We start from the raw sequence: 23,646 nt of genomic DNA, 5'->3' as shown, positions 1-23,646 counted from the left end.
TTATGACACAAACGTAGTTGTGTTTTAACCAAAGCAGTGTTCAAATGCACAGCACCTGCATGCTTTCATTGCAACTCAAACTTAATATGAATTTATTATACAGCACTACAAAGTAAGTATTTGTTATTTACAATGACCCAACCTACCCAACTACTATCGCACGCCCTTTTTCCATAGTATATCACAGTGACTTACTTAGTGTAATAGCATTGATTTGGCTGTCAATGCAACACATGTTAATACCCCATTGGTCAGGGCTGTAGTGATTGTAAATCCTCCCACCTCTTTCTTCAAAGCCAGACTGACCCGTGATATATAGCCTATTACTAATTTACTGTATGATGTTTCCACTTGAACACAGTGTGGGTGTGTGGGAGCCATGCGTTTCCATCTTGGACTTGATTGATGATGTAAACAGTCTGAAGTCTATCACTGAGAGCGGCTGATTCATTCTTGAGTGTTTGACACCTTGATTAGGCTAACCAGCTCTTTGGAAAAATGGTCTGTGTTTCTTTGGCCAGACTAAGAGGAAATGCTTTACTGGGAACGATATGCCTTTGTGGCTGCAATTATTTAGGTATTATATCCTTTAGAAACAACTATTTATTGTGATGTTATGAATGAGTTCTAATTTGTCATGTCGTTTGTGTATAAAAACTGCTAAAACTTCTACAGATATCTTCTGAAATGCACGAGATTTTTGTATAAGTTTAGCAGTTCTGGATTAGTTTAAATGCGCACTGTGAAAATTTGCAATCAGCCCTCTAGGCAAATTCATAGACACATATATACTGAATATAATTAGATAATTATAGTTGCATTGTGATCCACTTTTCTGGTAGAAATAACGCCGTGTATTTGTCTCCATGGAGATGATAGTACTTTGCCCAGAATGTTTCCCACTATGATGTTTAACATATACAGGAGCTTTTTGACTGGCTGTGGTGCGTCCATGGACTCTTTGTGGTGACACAGAAAAAAACTGCATTGGAATATAGGAACGCCAATAAAATTGTCTGTACAATCATGAAATTTTACACAGAAGTAGATCATGACAAAACATGTAAAACACTGTCCCCTCAACCAGATGTCAGCCATATTGGATTTGCGAAGCACGGCTCAGCTTTTGTAAATATAATACTTTTATGAACTCTTCCTAGAGTGTTCACCTGAACAGGCTCAAATTTGCTAATGATCTCAAGGGGCATCAAAAATTGTAGATTTTTTACAAATTGCTCCTATTTATTTATTCAAAATCCAATTTCAAAATTTTAATAAAGCTTTTAAACTGCCCTAGAGCTACCCAATGTGAAAAAATAATAATTTGGTGCATTACGGATTCAAATAAAATTTTATATTTGAAAAAAATAAAAAGTTTTGAAATATTTCTGAAATTTTGCACAAAATTCAATTTTGGCATCCTGCTCAAAAAAGTCAGTGACACCCATGCTATTTTTTTTTGTATGGTTTTGCTGTAGTGATGATAAGATACCATATGTTATTCCAATGGTAAAAGACTATGTCCGAATGTCCACACTATTCCCTAGTTAAGGCCCTTTTTAGGGATCACATCATTTTTAGTGGTGTCTGAATGTCCAATGTGTCCAAAACTAGTGCACTCAAAATTTCCCAAAACGTACCTTGAAAAGCACTGGGCATCAGTGATCACTAACCCGGCCAATATAGACCATAATGCATTGTGAGAGTTGGAAAAACAACAGTTTGGCAGCCATAGACTATAGATATATAAATGAACATAGCTAACCTGCTAGCCGCCGTGTTCCAAATAGGAAGTGATCATGGGCGCGCTTCATAATTTCTACATTGATTTTGTGCTAAGGCTATATAAAACACAGACACATGTAAAAAAGTACTTGACACAACTTTTCCTCGAGTATTAAGACGTGTGGCTGTTGTACTATGGCCATCCACTTACACAAGAATATTAGTGCTGTGACAAATAACTTATGTGTGGCGTGAAGCAGGAGTATGAGACTGCTGGTGTGAGAGAGCTGTGCCTCCGGCCTGCGGTTTCACCCTACTCAACATTTCAGCCAAAGCAATACGATTTCTATGGAGATCAGAAAGTGGCTGTAATGTTGTTGTTTTATGTGTGCATCTGGTCTTTCCCACCAGCCTAGAATATGGCATAAAAACTAGACCTGTTTTGGGCCAAGCTCCATTTCAGCCCTTTCTGTGGCAGGCGCAGGTGTCTGTTGTATAATGCTACTGTCAAATCTGCGGTGACATTTCAGCTTGCAGAACGTATCAATTTACATACATTTTCAGTCTCTAAACAAATGGATTATCCACAGTTGTGATGTTTCTGTGAATCAAATTGTTTGTGCTATATAAATATCTTCATAATCTCTCTCTCTCTTGTCACCCTCAGTGGAGCTGTGAGTGATGGGCTTACAGTGATTCTTGTTGCAGTAAATTTCGTCATTTCTGGGTTTTGAATTTTGGAGTATTTATTTTCAAGTGCTGACCTAGATTCATGTTTTCTCTGTCTCCATTGTAAGTGTGTGAAATATTTAACTAGAGCTGGCAGCAGCCTTTGTATAAAGCTGAATCAGTGTTTATGAGTTAATATTGGGCTATTGGTCTTCGCTCTTGTACTTGTGAATTTAAGGACATATCTACAGTAGTTCTTGTGATTTCTCAATGTGTTGCTTTAACTGCTCGCTCCCTCGACTCCACTTCCAGCTGGGCCACATTTTTGTGAAGGGTCTATTAGTGCTATTCGCTGAACCTCCGTTGGGTCAAAACATCAGGCACTGCAGCGGATTTCCAAATTATGTTTAGTCTTGAATCAAAAAACAACACGCCATATGTTGGGATAGCAAGGTAGAATTTCCAAATTACGATATAAGAAGCTATATTTGTTTAACTTTAGGCAAGGCAAGACAAGACAAGTTTATTTGTATAGCACAATTCGTACACAAAGTAATGCAAAGTGCTTTACAGAATAAGAAGAACATTAAAATCACACAAATAAAAACATAAATAATCACAAATAATCAGAATTAAATTTATCAGAGACAAAAGCTTTAGAGGCTGATTTCTTTCATGATTCTCATACCTAAGTATAACCCAAATATGGCAATGAGCAGATTTATGGATTTAGTGAAAGGGAACATCCAAAGAACAATGTAATCCTTTTATACATCTAAACTGTATTTTGGTGGCAGATAGGTGGTACCTGGCTTGCATTTTTATCAGCAGATGGAAAACACAGATCAAACACAAGCTTTTATATCCTGAATCCCAATTGATACATGTTGAAGATGAATAGGTTTAGAGACACATTTTCATACAGCGTGCACTTGTTTCCGCCATTTTGTCTTCTTGAAGCCACATGATTAACTTAATTTATGATTATAAAGATGGTTGTGACTGTGTTGAGGTCTAACCCCTGCTGCTTTGTGACAGATGGCGCTAACACGAAGCAGAGAGAGCAAATTCATTACAAGATCTATTTGTTTGTTTCATCATTACAAGCTTAATGTGTTGTTCTTGATAGATTGACATTTGATAGGAGAAAGAAGACATTTATGTCCTTTGTTTTTCTCCTTTGAGTTGTGACTGATTGAAACTGTTGAACCACTCTCTTCTCTCACTTTTAGGCTTGCAGGTTATGTGGAGGCCTTGGCATCTCGGTTGGGGATGCAGATTCCAGACCTGAGCCCCAAACAGGCAGACATGTGGCAGACCAGGGTCAGCTCCCATTCGGTCGGTACAAACAACTCTAAAAAAGGTTTTGTTTCTACGAATATAGCCTGATAATTTCTGTGAGTCCTCTTAGACATACTGTATTTTTTTCTTTGTATAGAATTCCCAGCCTGTGTCATGATAAGGTCAATTTGACAGCTGTGCATTTAAATTACTGAATTCTGTGTTGTTTAGAATAAAAAATACATAAAAAACAAAATAGATCATACCAATACTGACCAAATGAAGCAAATAAAAAACAAAAAATCGAATTATTATTCTGGAACAGAGACATTGTTCTCGTTAGTTTATATGCATATCTGTCTGTAATTGTGAGGACCCCATTTCATTTGAGTAAAAGGCCATGGTCAGTCATGTCACATATTTGCCAGCACAGAGACATCTGATGTGCTCTCTGTCTCTCTGGTTTATGTGTGAAGAAATGAGAGAAGCGTGTGAAACCTAATTAGCTTTAATTAGCTTTAGCGATTAGGCAGCCAGTAATTTTGCTCTCGGCAGATAGTAAAAGGTCATGTTTTGGTAATTTGTTTAGCTTAACCATTGACATATAGAGTAAATGCCTATGAACAAAGTGAAGTCAATAAGTCTTAGGGGGATATTCTACCATAGTTATTAAGTTAATTAATTTTTTTCTGGTTAAGCCCAATTATAGGGAAGCACAAACTAGTGTGACCATTGGACTGGTCCCAAACCCCAATAAATGTTGCAGTCCAGTGTTAAAGTATGGCAAATAAAAACAATATATTATTTTTTGTTACAGAAAGTTTGTTTAAACCCTGTGGTTGTTTTTAATATGTATTTTTTATTGTGTTTTGTTATTTTTTATCTGTGCAGGGTAAAGCGATTGGTGTTGGCATTGGCTGTATCCTCGGCATGTTTCCACTTTTGTTCTTTAAAGATGATGACAAAGATGAGAAGAAGGATGGCAAGACAAAAAGTGAGGAGAAAACACAGCCTGCTGCAGCCACAGAAAGCAGCAAAAACTGAAGCTATCAATTTGCTGTTGAAAAAGACTGTATACAATCCACTAAAAACAGGACTGAACGGCCTTGTTGGGCGGACTATATGAGGACAACACCCACAGTCACATCAGGGGTGAATGAAAACAAATTTAAAGGTATTCTGAAATTCATTGTAGTTTATTTGATTGTAGGATTTTAAGCACAGGGACCTGGATGTCACTTGAGGGATTTCAAAGACCTTCAAAATGGCAGACTGCTGCTGCTGTTGTAAACTAATCTGTAATTTTGACTGATACAGCTAAATTTTGTTTATTTTAAAAAGGCAAAAAAACACACTCCCTTTGCTTCATCTGTACTAAAAAGGAACAAGCATGACTGCATTACACATACAAGCCAACAAAGAGGACCTCTACTTTAAATTACTGTTACTGATACAAAATAACTATTAAGTATCTTAAGGCATCTTGTGTTGGGGTTTAGTGTTTTTGTCATAGGTTAAATAGGGCTTTGTTCAGCAGTGTAAAACAAGGACTTCCAATATGGTTGCAGTTACAAGCCAAGACAGCAGTGCATGTGATGTTGCAAGCTCAGATTTGATTTCTCCAGCATGGTTATTTATTTTAAGATGAAATCGGTCCTCTGGAAGAATCTTGTTTTGCCCATTTGAAACATAAGCTGAATTTTTATGTAATTTTATAAACTGCACACACAATGTACATATAAAGCAGAAATATGAAGAAAATCTAAAGTACCTCAACATTTGGAAAGAAACTGTAGCTGAAAGGAAGGACCAGTTTCGAACGATAAATATCTTTTGACTACAACAGTAACATTTCTTATTGCACCAAACCTCTCCACCTCAAAATATCTGTTTTCTTTTCTGACTTGTTGGGCCTGATTTGGACCTAGCTTTACAGGTCTTCCTCTGAGAAAACGCTGTTGCTAAGTACTATGTTGCCAAGTGCACCACATCCCTACGTTATTTCTATGCTGCCCTCCACTGGCTAAAATCTAAACTGACAGACTTTAAATCCATATCACTCTGTTTAGGAGCTGTCATTTATATATCACTTTTTGTTTTGTCTTCCTGAGAAAGTTAGAAAGAAAAGGAGCCACTAAAGGAGAAAAAGGAGCTCATTTATTAGACATTTTTCCTGATTTATTTGTTCGTAAGTTCTTAATTTGTATAACTTTTCAGTTTTTAATGTGCACCAACAAAATACATTTCCATTTCGATTAATGTTTCAAGGCGACAGTCCATTTGTGTATTGAATTGGCTTTGAGCAAAAGTAAATATGCAACAAAAAGACACGTCGCCACTACATGTACTAAGTAATTATAAGATTAACATGGATATTTTAACGCAATATTTCATGACTTATTGCAGCGTCTGATGCCAAGTACTCCACATGACGAACAAGTAAACTTGAGACTTTAATTTTGCAAGATTGCTCTGCTTATTTATTACATAGACAAATGCAAAATATATGAACAACAGATACAAGAAGTCTTTATTTATGTAGTTAGCATTTCAGTCTGAATGCTTTACCATTGTGCATGCACTAATACAGATCTTATTGTACATGTTTACTTTGTCATAATAAAATTAAGTCTGCTGCAGATAAATGTCTTTTTTAAACATATTTCTGGATAATGTCTAAAATCAACATTATAAATATGATGTATTGTTGAAACTGGTTAGGCAGGTGTTAAAGTATTTTATTCTTTTTTGTTTGGTTTTATTAGTTGGTTGGTTTGCATTAGGTTGCAGACTTACAGCATCCAGACAAGTGTTCCAATACAGCAGTGGTATGAACTTTGTGAACATTAGGCAACACAAGGCAAGTTTATTTGTATAGCACAATTCGTACAGCAAGGTAAATCAAAGTGCTTTACAGAAGAAGAATATATTAAAATTAACAAATCAAAACATAAATAATCACAAATAACATTAAAACCATATGCACAACTAAACAGAACTGTTTTGAGCCTGGATTTAAACGTTGTCAAAGTAGAGGCCTGTCTCACATCTTCAGGAAGATTGTTACAGATTTTAGCTGCATAAAACTGAAATGCTGATGCCCCATGTTTAGTCCTGACTCTGGGCACCAGCAGGAGGTCAGTCCCTGAAGTCCTCAGAGTGTGAGATGGTTCATATGGCACTAACATGTTGGAGATGTACTTTGGTGCTGGTCCATGGAGAGAGTTGTTCACAAGCAGAGCTGCTTTAAAGTCTATTCTCTGAGCTACAGGAGCCAGTGCAGAGACCGGAGCACAGGACTTATGTGCTCGTACTTCCTAGTTCTAGTCAGGACCTGAGCAGCACCATTCTGGATGTACTGTAGCTGTGTTAATATTTTGTGCAATGTTTTCTACTGACAAGCATAACAGTAGATTTGTAATGGTAAGATGTTACTCTTTGTTTTGGAGTTATATGAGCTTATATATATATCCTGTTTTGTATCATCAGTATTTTGTTGTTCACTATTTTTGTCTATTTTCTCTCCCGCTGGTGTCATTAGCTGAAAACATATATTATACTCGGAGGTAAAGCGTTGCCAGTTCCAGGGGACACTTGTACACAAGGGGCAGACTGTAGCAAATGTGTGTGGCAGAATAAACAGACTATAAGGATTAGATTTTTTTATTTATCTTGTTAAATATCACACACTTTAATCCATAGAACCAATACTAAAATTTAACGGTATTTAAGACACATAAGTTAATAGCAGCTCAACATAAATGTACAATATTTGTAATTGGCTCCTTGCATAAATAAACATTCTTATTTCATTCTTTAACTTGTGAATTACATTATTAAAGACCTAAAAGCATTTCAGTGCAGACATTTATATGATCAAATGATACTGACAATATCTCAATGTCACCACCACATACCATAGAAATTTAAATATTCACTAAGAGATTTCAAGGAATAAGATAATAAATGACAATGTAAGTACCGTAATATATATATTTAAAAAAAACTAAAACAAAAAAACACAATACAATTATTAAAGTCATATTGGAATTAATTTTTCCATCTTACTGGCAGATTAGTACAAGGTCAAAGCTACCATACTAGTGATGCAGAACCCAGTATGGATTTAAATATGATACATGATACGTTTACATATTTCAGATTACAAATGGAAGTAATGTATCCAGTAAAAAAATAACACCTCATGCATCCGAGTAAGGCAATAGAAGCTTCAGTCATTTCTATAATATTTGTACTTTTTATGGTAAGAATCTTGGCACCTCAGCCGACCAATAGATGGCTCCGTTTAATTCCACATGCTGCACTAGGATATTTTTCCAAATAGGAAACACAATGACATTGATTTTGTTTTGGATGACACATAACAAGCAAGAGTGACCAGTGTGTCGATGCTATTATTTGTAAGTTATATTACCTTAAGTAAGTAAATATGCCTCATAACAAGCATTTGTTAGCAGCACAATATTACAAAAATCCTGGTAACACTTTGGAATGCACCTCAACTGTAGAGCACTAAAATCTTAATGTAAGTAAATAAGGTATTTGCAAATACTCAAAAAAACAATAATTTGTAACAACAACAGAAATCAGTAGTGAGCATAAGTGAATTAATACTATCTATATTTCTCGATACTAAACAAACAAAACTGTAAGTTATTCTCAAGTGTTACAAAGATTTTCCATAGGACCTGGTCAGTAAATGAAACAGTTGTCAGTGAATAAGGAGGGGCTCTTCAGCATGCATAGTGAATATGAATTTATACAAAACTAGTCAATGTCAACAATGGAAGACATATAGAGACAAACATAAGTTATAAACATATAAATAAACTATCTATCCTCCCGGGCAAGGGAAGCATCTGTGGAGCATAACAAAGTTCACATGGACATGTTTCAGGTATTTGTTTCTTGTTCAACTGTCCTGCTGTGTCAGACATAACAGACATATTTTTACTCACATTCACAACAGCAGAAGGCTTTTGCCTTTGTCCCCCAAAAATAAATAACATGTAGTTTTCCAGTTTTGAATAGGCACTTTGGTAGAACACTGAGAAACCGGGCAGGACAGTGTAAATACCTGCATTTATTTGATTTTGTGGGCTCCGTTGTTGCAATGAGTAGGTGGGCTCTCGGAGGAAATGCAGGAGGATTTGTTGGTGGAAGAGGGGTCTCTAGGTTTGTGTTTCTGATGCAGGACAACAGCTATCAATATGCTCAGGATGTGTACATGAAAGTACATAGATCTTGACAGATACATAGAAACAAGTATATTTTAGTTTACAGCAGAGCATAGACATGTAGGATGAAGTATATTAAAAAATATTGTACCTGTAATAAGTCATTGTAGGCTCAACTGCTAGAAGCAAAAAGGGCATCACAGTGTAACAAATGGCAAACTGTGTCGCAGCCCAAGTCACTATATTGTACCCAAACTTTAGGATTTTGGATCCCAGGAAATAGTGCCGAATTGACTTCCTTATCTAGTGAAGGAAATAATTGAAACATTTGTGAAAATTGCATGGGCTCTCATTGACCAAGCATAATGAAGGGTAGAAAAAGTTGTAGATTAATCTCAGCGTAATTGCAGAGAAAAAAGTTATTTTCTGTCTCCTTTCCTACTTACAGCTCGAGCGGCCATGGTAATGGGAATAGCAGTGAGGAACGTGAAGTAGTATCCTGGGTAGAGGCCGTGCCAAATGGCAGATAAGACAAAAGTCAAAGGCAGCCTGTACTGAGGAGCTCGATCATAGCACACCCTGAAGAGACAGAGAGATCAAAAGAGTCATACCAGTAAATGTTGTATTTTAAATTTGCTACATAGGTAGAACTCACATTTTAAGCCAAATCCCGGTGCGAATATTCCAGTTGTCTATGAATGTCTTAAAGCTTGTTGCTGTCTGCAAAAGGTTCACAACAAGCTGCGTCAGTTGAATCATGCACTCTATTTTTGAAGTCAAAATATACAGACTTGCAAAAAGCACCTCAATTCCCAGGATGTTAACATTGCAGAGGAGATCCCAAGACGGCCTTCCATTCTCATCCATCCCTGCGAAGCCATAGCCTGCTGCGTTATTGACTGCATCAGCTGCCAAGAGAAAGCACTAACTCTCAGCAAATACAAGACAACTACAACTATAATGATTTTGAACAACATCATCTCAAAAGCACTCACCAAGAGTCCAAGCAAAGTAGAATTTAGGCCGAGAAGCTTGTATGGAGAAAAATGCATAGATGAGTCTCGTCATGAAGGAGGCATTGGCCAAAAAGTGTGGATCCACGTTGTATGTTATTGGCAAAGACCGTGTCACGATGAGGAAAAATAACATACAGCCAGCACAAATGAGCAGTTTCTCACTCACTGCTCTCTGTCAGGGGATGAAATATAGAGCTTTGTTATTATCTTATCTTGTTATTATCTAAATAAAAAGTAATTTTGAGTTTTAAAGGACTTACCACTGGTGATGGTTCTACTTGCTTTTTATATCCGTTTTGCCCATTGCATGCTCCTGAATGTAACCTGCTGATGATGTGGCGACCCTCTATGAAGTCTATGTAGTCCTTATAGTCACTGCACGGCCCCACCAATACACTCAGGAAGTTAAGGTTATAACTCAGGTATTCAAATAATGATGGTCTTTGACTGTGGAGTGAAAAAAGGATAAAAATAAGAAAATATAAAAGAGAAAAAAATACCATATACCTTGATAGTAAATATGAGTCTGAACACCAAAACACATGTGACCATTTTATAGGGGAACCAAAAATTTACATAAATTAAAAACTGGACTGCATATGATTCTGTGTGTATTTGTATTGTAAACTTAGAGAATCATATTGAATCATCAGTTGCTGGAAGTGCATTGTTCCCTAGAGTGGACACAGGACCACTTAACTGGTAACATACAGCATGCAAGATATGGAACACAATGATAACAATATTTAATGGGTTAACAGTTTCCATGCATTTTCATGCAAATACTGTTGACAAGAATTAATTCACCATAGGTGCATCTCCATACATGTGCCCAGCTTGGCTAGAGGAAAAGAAAAGGTTATTTACTGCCAATTTAGTTTATGATGTAACCTTTTCAAAAAGCTGTATTTCATCTACACCTTCATCATCTACAACACACTACATTTGATTAAAAAAAGGTTAAAAAAGAAAAAAAAGTTAAGAGTCCTTTATTAATTGTCTGAACTCAGAAAACAGATTACATGAGAGCTGAAGTGTCTAACATTTGTTATGCAATGAAAAGAGTTGAGCCTTACTTTATAGCCAGGAGCTTCTGTTTTGGGTTTAGTTTGTCAGGCTTCTTACACATACCTGAAAAACAGGATGCAGTACACAGGTAGCAACTGAAATATTTTTTCTGAGAAGTGATGTACGATTTTATAGCCTTCTAAAATAGCAATGGGCTTTAAATTGTACAAGAAGTTGGATAATATTCCAGAAACTCAAAGCGTGCACAATCTGCCAACTAGTCCTATTCTGACCAAGATCAAAATCTTCGACATGGATCCCAGAGCACTGTATGGCAATGGGTCAATGCTTCTGACAGGATGCCTAGCTGCACTTGTTGATTGTCAAATGCAGAGAATGAATTTCCCACACAACGAATTAATACAGTACCTTAAAATTAGAAATAAGTTTAAGGCGTACTTAGTTGCAGGTGTACTTAGTCACACTAAACAGGTTTGGAACACGCCAGTAACCCATTAATCTAACCCAGTCATTTTAAAAACAGAATGCTTTCAAAGGTTTGTACAAGGAATCATTCAAAACCAAAACCATTAAGTTGTAGATTGGGCAGAAATCCCTGAGAGCCAGTCACCCCTAGTGAGTGGTTATTGAGTGGGGATGGTCAAAATAACAGAAAGACAACCATCACTGCAGCTTTCTGTCAGTCTAGTCATTCCAGTGAAGTAGCTTAACAGAAACTAGTTTAGCCATCTTTCAATTGCATGTTTGTCCTTTACACATTTCTTTCTTGCCACGCTCCAGGAAAGACCCGAAGACTGGAGGGCGGTAATAATTGGCCTTCCTCGGCTCTGCAGAGTTTGGCAGTTTCTTCATCCTTATAGCTAAGTGTTTGCCTCTGATTTGCTCAGTTGTGGGACTTTCACAAAGAGCCTTGTTTACCAAATGAATCACAAGATTAACAAACTTTCTATCTATGATTGAGAAAACAGGGAGCAGAGAGCACAGGGTCGGATTACTGAGGGTCGAAGTGAAAGTGAAAGTTGATATTTTGAATCCTTAGAATACATAATGATGTAGCTGTGCATATTCTGTAAGGATTCAAACTTGAGGATTCTTGCCCATCGCCCATATACATTATGCAAGATCTCTGTCTTCTGATCATTTTTCATATACCAGATTATATTTTGCATGTATATTAACAATAACTTACCATCATGGAGTTGAAATGCTAAAGAGGTAAGTTTTTGAATAACCATCATCAGAGGCCTAGGCAGAAAAGACAGAGACATTTTAATATTGTGTTGCAATATATGTATAGCCAGTGGAGTTTACAGCCATCAGATAGAGCTGCTCTGTCCCAAGAATGTGGTGCACAAACAGTATGTGTCTGTGGCTATGCACTTGCTGGGTCTGGTTTGACTGAACTGCATTGTGTGCACTGCATGGCAAAGCAGCAGCAGCTCAATGAGAGTTGGCACAGACTTTAGTGAAGCAAAGTGCCAGCCAGGGTGCTACCACTGCAGCCAGTTGTACTTGTATTTTTATTGCTTCGTTAGTCATGTTTTACAATTACAGTTCCATTTGAATGAAGGATTTATTTACTAAACAGAAGTAAGAAAGGTGGTGGGGTGGGCGATATGCACGATTTTCTTGGTGTCAGATCATGATTTTAATTTAATCATGATTCATGCAGTTAGTATATTTATATTTCCTTTAAGAGGTAACTAAAGCTATCTGCTACTTCGAAAGGTTCACTTGTCACTGTGATTGGTTAAATCCAACAGACACTCACTCAGAGTAAGACAGAGGCTGGACAATGGGAGGAATGAAAAGAGTCTGTCTCATGCATGCATACAAATACAGAGAATCACAGAATCATATGATCATATGCCCCTTTTCTATATTAACCCAAATATGAGCTTCTTCTCTCTGACATTTTGCTAAATAAAAGCTTATTATAACAATATACCTTCCAAAGTCCTCATTTAAAAGTGTTACCACCACTCCCCTAAAAGCCTAGAAGTCAAGAAGTAGCCTGTGTAGCCAGTGTCAATGATGAACAATGCTGCTTTCTATTGAATGGTGTGGTATTTGAACAGTGCTGTGGTAGAGGTGAGTAAGCATCAGAGCGTGGGTACAACTCAGCCAGTGAATAGTAACTGATAAAGTTAGAAAAACTGGAATGAGTCCTGGGTTCTCATTAAAGGGTGTGGCTTTGGGAGTTAGGAAACCTGGTGAGATAAAAAGGACAGGATTACTCTTACCCAGAAAAGTCTGTTGAGAGAATTCCATAGTTAAAAATATAGACACGTATCACTTGGCACACTGTGAGGTAGCCTATAGCCCAGATCATAGTATAACTGCAAGAAAAACAAAAAACAAAACATTAGAGAATATACATTTGATATAGCATGAAATCAGAGTCTATCAAGGTGGGTTTAGTAACATGACTCTTTCCAGTTAAGGATGTATTTTTTACAACTTCAAAAGAAAGAAATTTGTTTTGAATTGCTATGGAAATGGCAATAGTTTCAGAGTCATTTTTTTAACTCTGAAACTCAACATTAAAACGACCACTGCTACGTGTTAAAACAACCACTGCTACGTAAGCCAACAAATACACTTATCTCAGTTCAGTTCAGTTCAGTTTATTTGTCATTGTCACAAAAGAACAACGAATGATCTCTTCATCATGTCACTTAATATAGGAAATGTGATATTCTGACCACAAATCTGGCACAATATTGTCAACAATAATATAATAATATATAATATTTGGCCATAAAAAGGCAGAAATAGTTGTACTCTAGCAGTCTGGCAAGGAAGTCATCTTTATTCATGAAAAAAGCAAAAATATAAGTTGTTTAAACTAGAGCTGAGGACATGCCTTTATATTCTGTACCAAAGTACCAAAAGCACACCTATGATGTAGAAATTTCTTGGGACATCATGTTAAACTAGTTTTTCCGGCATTTCATTTATGCAAGCTACAAGTGTTTGTTCCAGATTTGTACCACAATATGCTAAGTATCAATAACAATTTCACATTTTATTTCTCTATCACTCAAAGCTGCCTTTCAAAGCAAAGCTAAATATTGTTAAATAGTATATATAAGGCTAGAGCATTTGTTGTAAAACCTTTAATACAAGTAGTGGAAAAATATTTTAGCCTTCCAAGTACCACTGCAAGGCTCAGAAAGTAAAATTTCAATACAATTTCTGCATTTTTAAACAAGGACTAACCTAATCTAAGAAAATGTGTTTAAAATCTCCAGATTAAACAGAGACTAGAACTGAAAAAGGTGTCCATGACAACCAAAACAAGCTCGAGTTCCACCAGCGATACATGCACCACAGTCTGCAAGCCAGCAGGTTAGAGCAAGTATGGCTATTTATGGACATACAAGATTAGAAAGACTGTTGAATGAAATAAAGTTGTATTTCACCTTACACTTACCTGTGTACATTGTTGATATCACGTTTTATGATAATCAAATAACTTCCCAATACTACAGTGAGCATGTGAGAGGCGTACCTGCAAAAGCAAATATACATTCCACCCATGATTTAGCCTATGAGATAACATTGTCCTTGTTTTCCACACTGATCCAACTTAACTAAAGAATGCACTTGGTCAGGACAATCCCATGTATTTAACAAAAGTATGCCCTGGTAATGAAGTGTGAATATTAGATTTAGAATCATATGACAAATAAATTAACTACTTTATATGTGTGTGCGTGTGTGTGTGTGTGTGTGTGTGTGTGTGTGTGTGGGTGGGGGTGTGTGGGGGTGTGTGTGTGTTTGTCTTGACAGGATTTTGTACCATCCGAAGCAGAAAAAGAGGATGGCAATGCCGAAGAGTGCAGCCACAGCGTGTCTGACGAGTGGGTTGGTGTGGGTAGGACTGAGGTAGAGACGAAACCAGAAGGCAGCTATCAATGCAAATAGCTGACTTGTCATAAAGTTCACCTGTAGAGTAGAATGTCAGTGTTAACAAGTAAAACTTACAATAAGACCACAACACATTGTCACAGTAAAGTTAAAATATTAGATAATACAAAAAATAATATATATGTTTTTTTAAATTGACGTTGATGTGATGTGTTTGAGATACACAATATGCAGTAATGTGAGAGGATGTCTTATGACCTTTACTGGTACTACAAATATACAACTGCATCATATACCAGGAATATTATACTCAAAAGAAGATGTCAACAAATAAACACAACATGTATCATAGAAAAAAAAATAATAATTTGAAATAAGAAAGCAACACTCAAACAAAGCCAAGAGACTGAAAACAACAACAACAACAACAACAACAACAACAACAACATGACACCATTTTTCTGTGAGCTATGCAAGATTGTAATTGTTGATACAGCAACAACACAATAGCAGATAACTATCATGAATGACAAAGGCTACTCTTTCGACATTATTCAAATTTACTCACTATGGGCGTTTCACTTCAAAATCTCACGTTTGTACAATAGACAGGTGTTTAATATATGGATACTATTTGTGTGTTTTTCAGATCGTTTCGCGAATAACCTTACCTGATCCACAGGGAAGCCCAGGTATTCACTGAGCGGGAGCAGCCACAGTGCGCCGGTGCTTTTAAACGCTGTCTGCACTGGCTCGCCCATCACCGACTTAAAAAAAACAAAAAAAACAGTCCTGACTTCACAGATGTTTCTCTTCTCGATTCTTTCTTACTTTCTTGAACTGTCCCCAACAAACATAGTGTGGCATAGAGCTTTTCGCCAGGGTTTGACCAGCTCACAGTTTGTCATAGGCTTCAGGCGACTCTCCTACTCAATTGTAGTTATGGTCCTGATTTCAAAATAAAAGCCTCCACAAACTGTAATAACAGGATGTGGGGATATTTATTGTCTGGGGTCGTCAGTTCTGCATCAACTACCTTTTGAATATACGTGATGGACGTGGCCGTCGTAAAATTGTTGGTATTTTAACAAAAAAATATGCAGAATGTATCGTTTAATTTTGAAAGTCAGATTAAGTTCCGGTGTAGGCATGTAAAAATGACAAATTTCAATACCGTAGTGACAGCAAAACAAAGCTTCATAAACAAATCGATGTTTATTATCTGAAGCTACTCGCCAGTACTTTTAAAAGGCTAATATAAAATAGCATTAGATGTATTTGGTCTGTGTGTTATAATAACACCCACAAGCCTGATTGGTAGCCTATTCATGGGTTCCAGCTTCCTGTTATAGGTGACATTTTGAGGCCTTTTCACCACTCAAAAGATAGAATATTTACTTTTAAATTGTTAATTGCAACGGCAACTGTCCTAATGTGTCATCACTCTGAAACCCAGTTTTTTGAGGTTTTACTTGTGTAAACTTGTACATTTCTTACAACATGCTTCGCAATAGTCATCATTTATAATTTGTTAAAATCCAGATCTCCATTGTAAAATAGCAAATATGGTCTGTTCGCTAAAGTATATGACCAGGTTTACAAGGTACAGGTATACAAACACTCACATGAGCGAACACATTTATTCTAAAATATGTTTTATTTTACGCATTCATTCACTTCGTAAACACAGTGTATGAATGGTATTAATCAAAATGTTAGTCTTGTCATTTAACCCTTTGAGTAGTTATAATAAAAGTATCTCAAGGATGCTCAAATCTCTTGTTTGTTCTAATTGTTGGTAACTTGCGCCATCTCGTGTCAAGTCTTGCAACATCGAAGGCGTGCCCAGGACACGGCCTATTTACAAAAGCCAATGAACACGTGGAGGACAAAATACTGCACGGTCATTGGCCAGAATAGAAGCATTGTGGGCGTAACTATCTCAGTGAAGGACCAATCATACTTCATATGTAAATTTAGTTTGAAAATTTCCCGGGAAATCTGAGTTTCGCGGGAGGGCTCTTGAGCGCGTAAACCGTATCCCTTCATTCATCAGGCCGTTTCCTGAAGCCATTTCTAGACGGGCGAAACGAGAGTTGCGCTACTTTTTAATCCGCTGCATCTGCCTAAATGCACTTTTATAGGAAAAAATACTTTACAGTAGTCGATAAATCAGACTTTGAAGTGTACTTTGGTCTGATTATTTTTTTAACTTTCGCCACGGATTAATAGAAATACGGTCTTAAAAGTACAGGGACGAGAAAGAGGTTACCCCGAATACGCAAGATGAGAAGAGGGATCTCCTCGGCTCCGGATAAAGTGATTTTAGCGGGGGTTGGGGGCTCTCATTTAGACAATAATATAATTTTAACAACATTAACGGATCGTTTGAATCCTGGACAATCAAATGCTACTTATATTCAAATAATTACGACCCCACCGCCTTGCAACGGTACACAGACATCAAATGTGTGTTTATCCGACCCTCAGATAAACAACCTCTATACAACTCCACAACAAGCTGCTGCAAACGGGACAGGACAACGGCCTACTCTCGGAAGACCACCGGTAAAAAGAATATACAACGCTTCACAGTGCTGTAGTTAGCCACAAACAAAACGAAATGTTAGCTCGCTTGGCTAACAGCTTGTTGTTCGAGCAGCTAGCCGCTTAGCATCGACCCAACCTTAGCTGAATAACTACCGCTGGCTAAGTTAGACAAATGGCTCTACTACGTGCATTGACAATTACTGCATAAATGTTTGCTTTTACTCGGTTTTCAAACGAGAGCAGCACACCAATGTCAATCTAGCATGCACAGCTAACTTTGTGATGCTCTTGTGTTTCCTTGCAGATGGAAACCCTGGTTAAGAGATGAGTAACATTAGCGCTGGCCTAGTGGCTGCTATTTGGTGTCTTAATTTGGGGGGCAGGGGATTGTTTGTGCATGAAAGCATAAAATGTACCAACTTGTGGGCCAAGCAACAAACAGTCGAGGTTACGTGCACAAACCATGCTTTTACTCGATACAGGACCTTTACTTTAGCTAACAAACTTCAATATCGCCACATTTATTTCTGTCGTCTTTGAAGATGCAAGCCAAGATGGGAGTTTGATTATTACTCCTAGCATTGAGCTAAACTAGGTTTCAAAGAACATCACATCGCTGCTTTAACCTAGTCATTGATTTCTTTTCCTATTCTAAACTGCAATCTGTGATGAATAAAGTGAAACCTTGTGTTGCATTCATGTACAATTCTATTCGAGTGCATGTGCACGTTTCCTGTGTACTTCTGTTACAAAGAAAACTCAAAATCGTACAACCGACATTCAGGGTGTTGGTTTAGTCTTAGCTATTCATCTTTCATGAGCTAAACCAGTCTGAGTATCTCGGGCTGAAGCCATGACCAGGCATGGGGTGAGGGGAGCTGCATGCAGACATAAAATGGCTGACATTTTGACTGTCAAAGGGCATATTATAGCTTTCTGATGGGTGCTTATTTGTGTTGATATCAAATCTGTGCAGCATACATCCTTCCACCAACTGCAGATGTTGAAATTAAACTAGGCACTGCCCTGATTAAAACTGACATTTAAAGTCTGAAGTTGATCATTAAGAGTGGCCACTCTCAAAGTAGTTTCATTTTGTCAATATCATTTCTTTATTGGCTGCATTAGGAAAACGCATACAAATGTGTAGTTTATGATGTAGGTTAACCAGTGCCTTCACACTTATTGACCCACTGCATAACACTATCAAGCCTTTTGTAACAATGTAGGCCTGTCAGTTTGTTTATTCAAGTTGTTGGAGCCTAAACAATTTTTGAAGTTTTAAACTGTCCAAAGAATAAAGGAGAGACTAACATTTATGGCCTTTTGTTGTTGTTTTTTTGAAGGCTAAAAGACGACTTGCCTTAGATGACTCTGATCACCAATACCAGACAGATGTAGTCAGAACACCACGAGGCAGAGGAGCTTCTGCAACCTCCAATGGAGCGGGCCTAAAGACGCCCAGAAGTACGTTACTCTTTGGTGTGCAGTGTTTGTCAGTGTTTCTCCTTTTTATGGTTGTATTTAATGCATGTATGTTAAGTTCTATAGTTTATACTGGAGAGGCAACTGCTTATTAATAATTAGACTCTAAGAATAATCTACAGCTTCATTTTTATTTGTGGGCCTTTAAGCAAACATGGGTCGAACAATTGTCATAGAGTTTTGGCTTCGATTGACTCAACATTGGTTTTAATTTTAGCACCAAAGTCACCACCAGAGAAGACGCGGTATGACACATCCCTTGGATTATTAACAAAGAAATTTGTTGATCTGTTGGCTCAGTCTTCCGATGGGGTGTTGGACCTTAACATTGCTGCTGAAACATTGCAGGTATTCACTCAAATTGTGCAGCCTTTGTAAATAAAATCTCAGTTAAAATATAGCATTTTTACTTCTAATTTCACAGTAATGCTGTGCCCAGTGAAATTCCCTTTACAAGAACAAAAGCAGTTTAGCCATTTTACATTACTGCTCAAATCTCTTTTCTATCTTTGCCACTATGTCACTAAGTGTTAAAATAAAACTGCAAATTTTTCACGATCAGGTCCAGAAAAGGCGTCTGTATGATATCACCAATGTGTTGGAGGGTATTCACCTCATAAAGAAGAAATCCAAAAACAACATTCAGTGGATGTAAGTTTGGTAGTGCTTCATGTTATAAAAAGTCAGGCTTGAGGTTTGGCTCAAGATGTTTGTTTAGCAAGTTGTGAAGTATTGCTGTCCCTTTTTCACACAGGGGATGCAGCCTGCTAGAAGTAGAGGGAGCACTGACCCAAAGACAGATCCTGACTGCAGAAGTTGCTGCACTAGCAGAAGAAGAACAAAGACTTGAACAGCTGATCCAGAGGTGCTCTCTGGACATGAGACACATGAGTGAATTGCCCAGTAACCAGAAATATCCTTTTTATAATGGCTGGCTGTATTTATGCTCTCACATGCTCAAATGTTTACACCGGACACATAGGTAGGGTCTTTCTAAAGGAATCACCCAAACTCAGAAGGTGTTGAGATGCTACTGCATTCACGGGACCCCTAAAGACTTGTGCAAAAGTTCAGATTTGGCTCAGAATTTCTTTTCTCAATAGGTCTTGTCTTTGTGTACTAACAAAATAAACAAGGAAGTGCTGCCTCAGCATCACCCAACGTAATACTTGGAGCTTGCACATGTTCTATTGTTAATAATCATATTACTTACAGTTGAACGCTTTTCGCTGGTGACATGACTCATAACATTTCACTACTCTTTGAATATTATTTTTCTTTAACCTCCTGAATCCACATGTGCATATGTAACATATCAAGACATCAAGCAGATAGGAAGTCTTAAGGACCAGACGGTCATTGTTGTCAAAGCTCCTACAGATACCAAACTGGAAGTGCCAGATCCAGATGAGGTAGGTGTTTTAATGCTCTGTATTTGATGTATATTTTGTAATAATATATTTTTGGAAGTGTACAAAACTGTAAAGTGAAACTTTTATGCTTACTGTGCTCTTTTCCAGAGTTTATCTATCCATCTGACAAGCACCAAGGGCCCTATTGATGTGCTGCTATGTCCAGATGAGGAGCTGGATCCTCGAAGCCCTGTGAAAGGCTGCAACATGGACATTAATGGAAATTCACCTTTTCTTAAAGTTCTTCAGGGTAAGGGTGCATTTGTTTGTCCAATACTGACAAAACACTCATGCATAATTCCAGGGGGGAAAAAAAACAAAAATTGGTTCTGCGTCCGACGACCATCTGCTACACTGACATGTTTTCTACCAAGGCTCTGATGCTACTTCATGATCAAGTTGTCAGTTACCAAAACTGAGTGTTTTTAAGCCACGCACCTTCATTTTCTTCATACACATGGACTAAACTATCTTGAGTAGCATGCATCAAGGCTTTAATTAAATTAAACATGTCATTAAACATTTATTTAAAAAAATAAAATTACAACAATTGGGGCTTGGTCAATGGATGGATGTTGTTTTTTTTGTGAGCCAATATAAGTGGATGCAGACATGCAGATATTAATCAGCCTTTGGCTGTTGAGTTGCTGTATAAACAAAAAAAAAGCAAACAACCATTTGACGATCATTTGATCAAAAAGGTCTCCATTAAGTAAATACTTTAATAATATCTAAACACCTGCCCCCAAACAAATTATGTGTAATTCTTCACTTGAATACCCTAACTTTGACCCAGGCCGCATCCATTAGCTTTTGCCAAATATGCTAAAGCTGTATTAAGCATGACGGCAATCTAACATCAGTGTCAGTCGAGCCCCAACAACTAAGCTGTGGGCCGTTTTTGTTACACAATCATAAGAATTCTTTAAGGATTCAGGTTAAATAGTTAATCTTTTAAATGCTGCTTCTTTTGTTTGCCAACATAGTTTATCTTTTTACAGATTCAAACTCGACGACTTGTTCCAGCTCCTCTCTGGCTCCACCTTCAGCCTCAGCTGTTTCTGTCACCACACTGTCACCCATCTCGTCTCCATACACCAGTCTGCTCCAGCAGACTGAAGACCAGATCCCTTCTGCCCTAGGACCCTTCCTAAATCTTGGACCACCACTGGATCAGGATGACTACTTGTTAGGTTTGGGAGATGACCAGGGAATCAGTGACTTGTTTGATGACTTTGATAGGATGCCTTCTCTTGTTCTAGATGATCTTTTGTGTAGCTAGCATTTGCTTAAACTTTTCACAAGTGCATGTCGACTACAGTCTGTAGTCAGCTGAAAGAACTTGTCACATTTATCAAAACAGTTGCTCAAGTGGGTATCTCAGGCTAAGGGTACATGAATAATATAACAGCAAGAGTCATTACGTTTTTACACTGTCAAATGTCAAGTTGAACACCACAGCCAGCCACATGTCTTAAGTGTATTTTGTTTAAAAAAAATAATAAAAGTGGCATCTGTGATGTACTGTGTGATCTGGAGATGCCAAGTAACATTTTTATCACCATTGATTCTGATGATTGAAGGTATTGACATTGTTTTTTAAAAAAAGTTAGTGTTAACCATTAATGAATTCCATCTAAAGGGGCCAAGTTGGCCTCTTTCCTGTATCAAAGGCATCATAGTAATTTTACTGTCTATTACAAAGAGGAAATATGCAAACTAATCCATAAGTCAGCAGAAGGATGGTTTCTCAAATTAAATCGTCATTTACCATAATATGTTCCACATTGGATTTACATTGTGCCCTTTACAATTTAAAGTCTTGTGACTGGTTGGATGATTGTGTACATTGCCATCACTGAAATTCAGAAAAGGGATTTTGCCATTAGATTTTTGATGCCATTTCTAAAATGAAAAGGATTTTTTTAATGCACCGGTAGCGCCCTTGGATATGCCATGATTATTTCTGACCTAAATGCTTGCTGTTGTATAGTGCCCTACTCTTTTAATCAGCATCAGCTGCCATTTTCACTTTGGTTGCGCTCTGAATTGCACTGTGGTATGAAATGTGTTGATTTTGATGCACCTTACCCACTGTGTAGAAGCTAAATAAGATACAGGACCCCTACTAATTTTAACTCTGCAAAACAGTTGACAAATTCTCTGCATTTTCTACCCATTGTTTAGTAATTGAACATATGCACATGGAAAAAAATATTAAGTGGTAACTAATCCAATGTAATACTAGGGATGCACCAATCCGATACTGATATTGGCGCCAGTGCTAAAGAATATGCTGGATCGGATATCTGCTTCCAGCCGATATGATGATTGGATATATATATATTGATGCAATATGACTTTATTGGTCATAATAGGCCCAGAAAGCCTTATAATTTTACTTTTTTATACAAAGTTCCGTTGTAAGACACAAATTATCCAAAAGTGCAATTTTTGGTTAAAGGAAATGAATGCGGCTTTCAGTCTCTGCACTTGGATTGGTTGGTATCGGCTGACACTTAAAGCTATAGTATCAAAATTGGTATTGAAATGTTGAAATGGAAAAAGCTGGATCAGTGCATCCCCATGTGTTACCTGCCTCGTAAATGACATTCACTATAAGGGTAATTAAGAATCTTGACACCTAGAATTTGCCCCTATAGGGCACAGTGCTGCTGGATAACTTGACCCAACCCTCAATGATGTGTGTTTTAAAACGTGTGAGATTTATAAAGGATGAGCCTAGCCTGCCATTGTTGGCTGGTTATGTGAAAATGTACAGTTTGCTAATTTTTCAGTGCACAAGGTACTATAGGCTACCTCTAACTACATTAGTGCTAGGCATAGAGGGACATGGCAGATGTATGAGTTGTTGAGCTGTTGGTCACGTATAGCTGATCAGGAATTGTAGATGTTTTGCGTTCTTAAACGCCTTTAAATGTTTTTGTATGTTTGAAATTCAAAATGTTTTTCTCATGTAAAGTTAACTATATCCTGTATAACATTTTCACCAAAATATTGTAGTTCTCCAACAGTCTTCCAGTGGTCAGTAAGTATCAAATCATATTTACAACTAACACAGGGTTTCTGACTTGATGTGTCGGGAGCTTTTACTTGTGACACTATGTGTTAAATCTCAAGCAGGTGTGTAGAAATGTTTTTCCTTTTCTCTCCCAAGTGCACTAATTTTGGTGTACTGTCAAAGATGACAGAAATTATACCACTGAATGGTGACTAGGATGAAAACTTATTCAAAGATTTTTTACTGCAGGCATATTTATAACGGTTATGTTTTGTATTTATATATATAAACACGTTTAGTATTCTCCATTGAACTAACCACAAATGCTATTTTGTAAAACAATTTCCTTAAATGTTTTCTTTTGACCGACCAGAATCTGGTCAGAC

At 37.3% G+C, this 23,646-nt stretch overlaps 3 protein-coding genes across 5 annotated transcripts in view; 2 read left to right on the top strand and 1 right to left on the bottom strand.

Moving 5' to 3' along the window:
- Positions 1 to 7,336, top strand: part of LOC117384419 (transmembrane protein 65-like) — a 32,494-nt gene extending 25,158 nt beyond the window's left edge. For both annotated transcript variants that reach the window (XM_033981742.2, XM_033981743.2), the window contains exons 7-8: positions 3,627 to 3,732; positions 4,567 to 7,336. In XM_033981742.2, coding sequence (XP_033837633.1) covers positions 3,627 to 3,732; positions 4,567 to 4,719 — 259 coding nt within the window. In that variant the 3' untranslated portion in view covers positions 4,720 to 7,336. The remainder of the gene's footprint in view (positions 1 to 3,626; positions 3,733 to 4,566) is intronic.
- Positions 7,337 to 7,634: 298 nt separating this feature from the next.
- Positions 7,635 to 15,690, bottom strand: mboat1 (membrane bound O-acyltransferase domain containing 1). Of its 2 annotated transcripts, XM_055227849.1 has the most exons (14): positions 15,623 to 15,689; positions 15,463 to 15,558; positions 14,724 to 14,869; positions 14,355 to 14,432; positions 13,162 to 13,257; positions 12,108 to 12,163; positions 10,966 to 11,020; positions 10,150 to 10,336; positions 9,869 to 10,061; positions 9,678 to 9,781; positions 9,529 to 9,593; positions 9,320 to 9,452; positions 9,025 to 9,176; positions 7,635 to 8,939 (listed from the first exon to the last, which is right to left on the bottom strand). In XM_055227849.1, the coding sequence occupies exons 1-14, from the start codon at positions 15,656 to 15,658 to the stop codon at positions 8,780 to 8,782; spliced, it is 1,557 nt and encodes a 518-aa protein (XP_055083824.1). In that variant the 5' UTR covers positions 15,659 to 15,689; the 3' UTR covers positions 7,635 to 8,779. The 2 variants fall into 2 exon arrangements, with proteins under 2 accessions (XP_055083824.1, XP_055083825.1); XM_055227850.1 differs by lacking the exon at positions 14,355 to 14,432 and having other exon boundaries at positions 8,300 to 8,939; positions 15,623 to 15,690.
- A 1,130-nt stretch (positions 15,691 to 16,820) lies between these two features.
- On the top strand, positions 16,821 to 21,697 carry LOC117383725 (transcription factor E2F3). Its single transcript, XM_055227851.1, has 8 exons — positions 16,821 to 17,359; positions 18,688 to 18,808; positions 19,044 to 19,174; positions 19,389 to 19,477; positions 19,581 to 19,743; positions 20,128 to 20,238; positions 20,347 to 20,488; positions 21,240 to 21,697. The coding sequence occupies exons 1-8, from the start codon at positions 17,078 to 17,080 to the stop codon at positions 21,518 to 21,520; spliced, it is 1,320 nt and encodes a 439-aa protein (XP_055083826.1). The 5' UTR covers positions 16,821 to 17,077; the 3' UTR covers positions 21,521 to 21,697.
- Positions 21,698 to 23,646: the final 1,949 nt, after the last annotated feature.

This window comes from Periophthalmus magnuspinnatus, chromosome 16, assembly GCF_009829125.3.
Source record: "Periophthalmus magnuspinnatus isolate fPerMag1 chromosome 16, fPerMag1.2.pri, whole genome shotgun sequence".
Taxonomy (NCBI): domain Eukaryota; kingdom Metazoa; phylum Chordata; class Actinopteri; order Gobiiformes; family Gobiidae; genus Periophthalmus; species Periophthalmus magnuspinnatus.
This window is presented reverse-complemented; position numbering and strand designations above follow the sequence as displayed.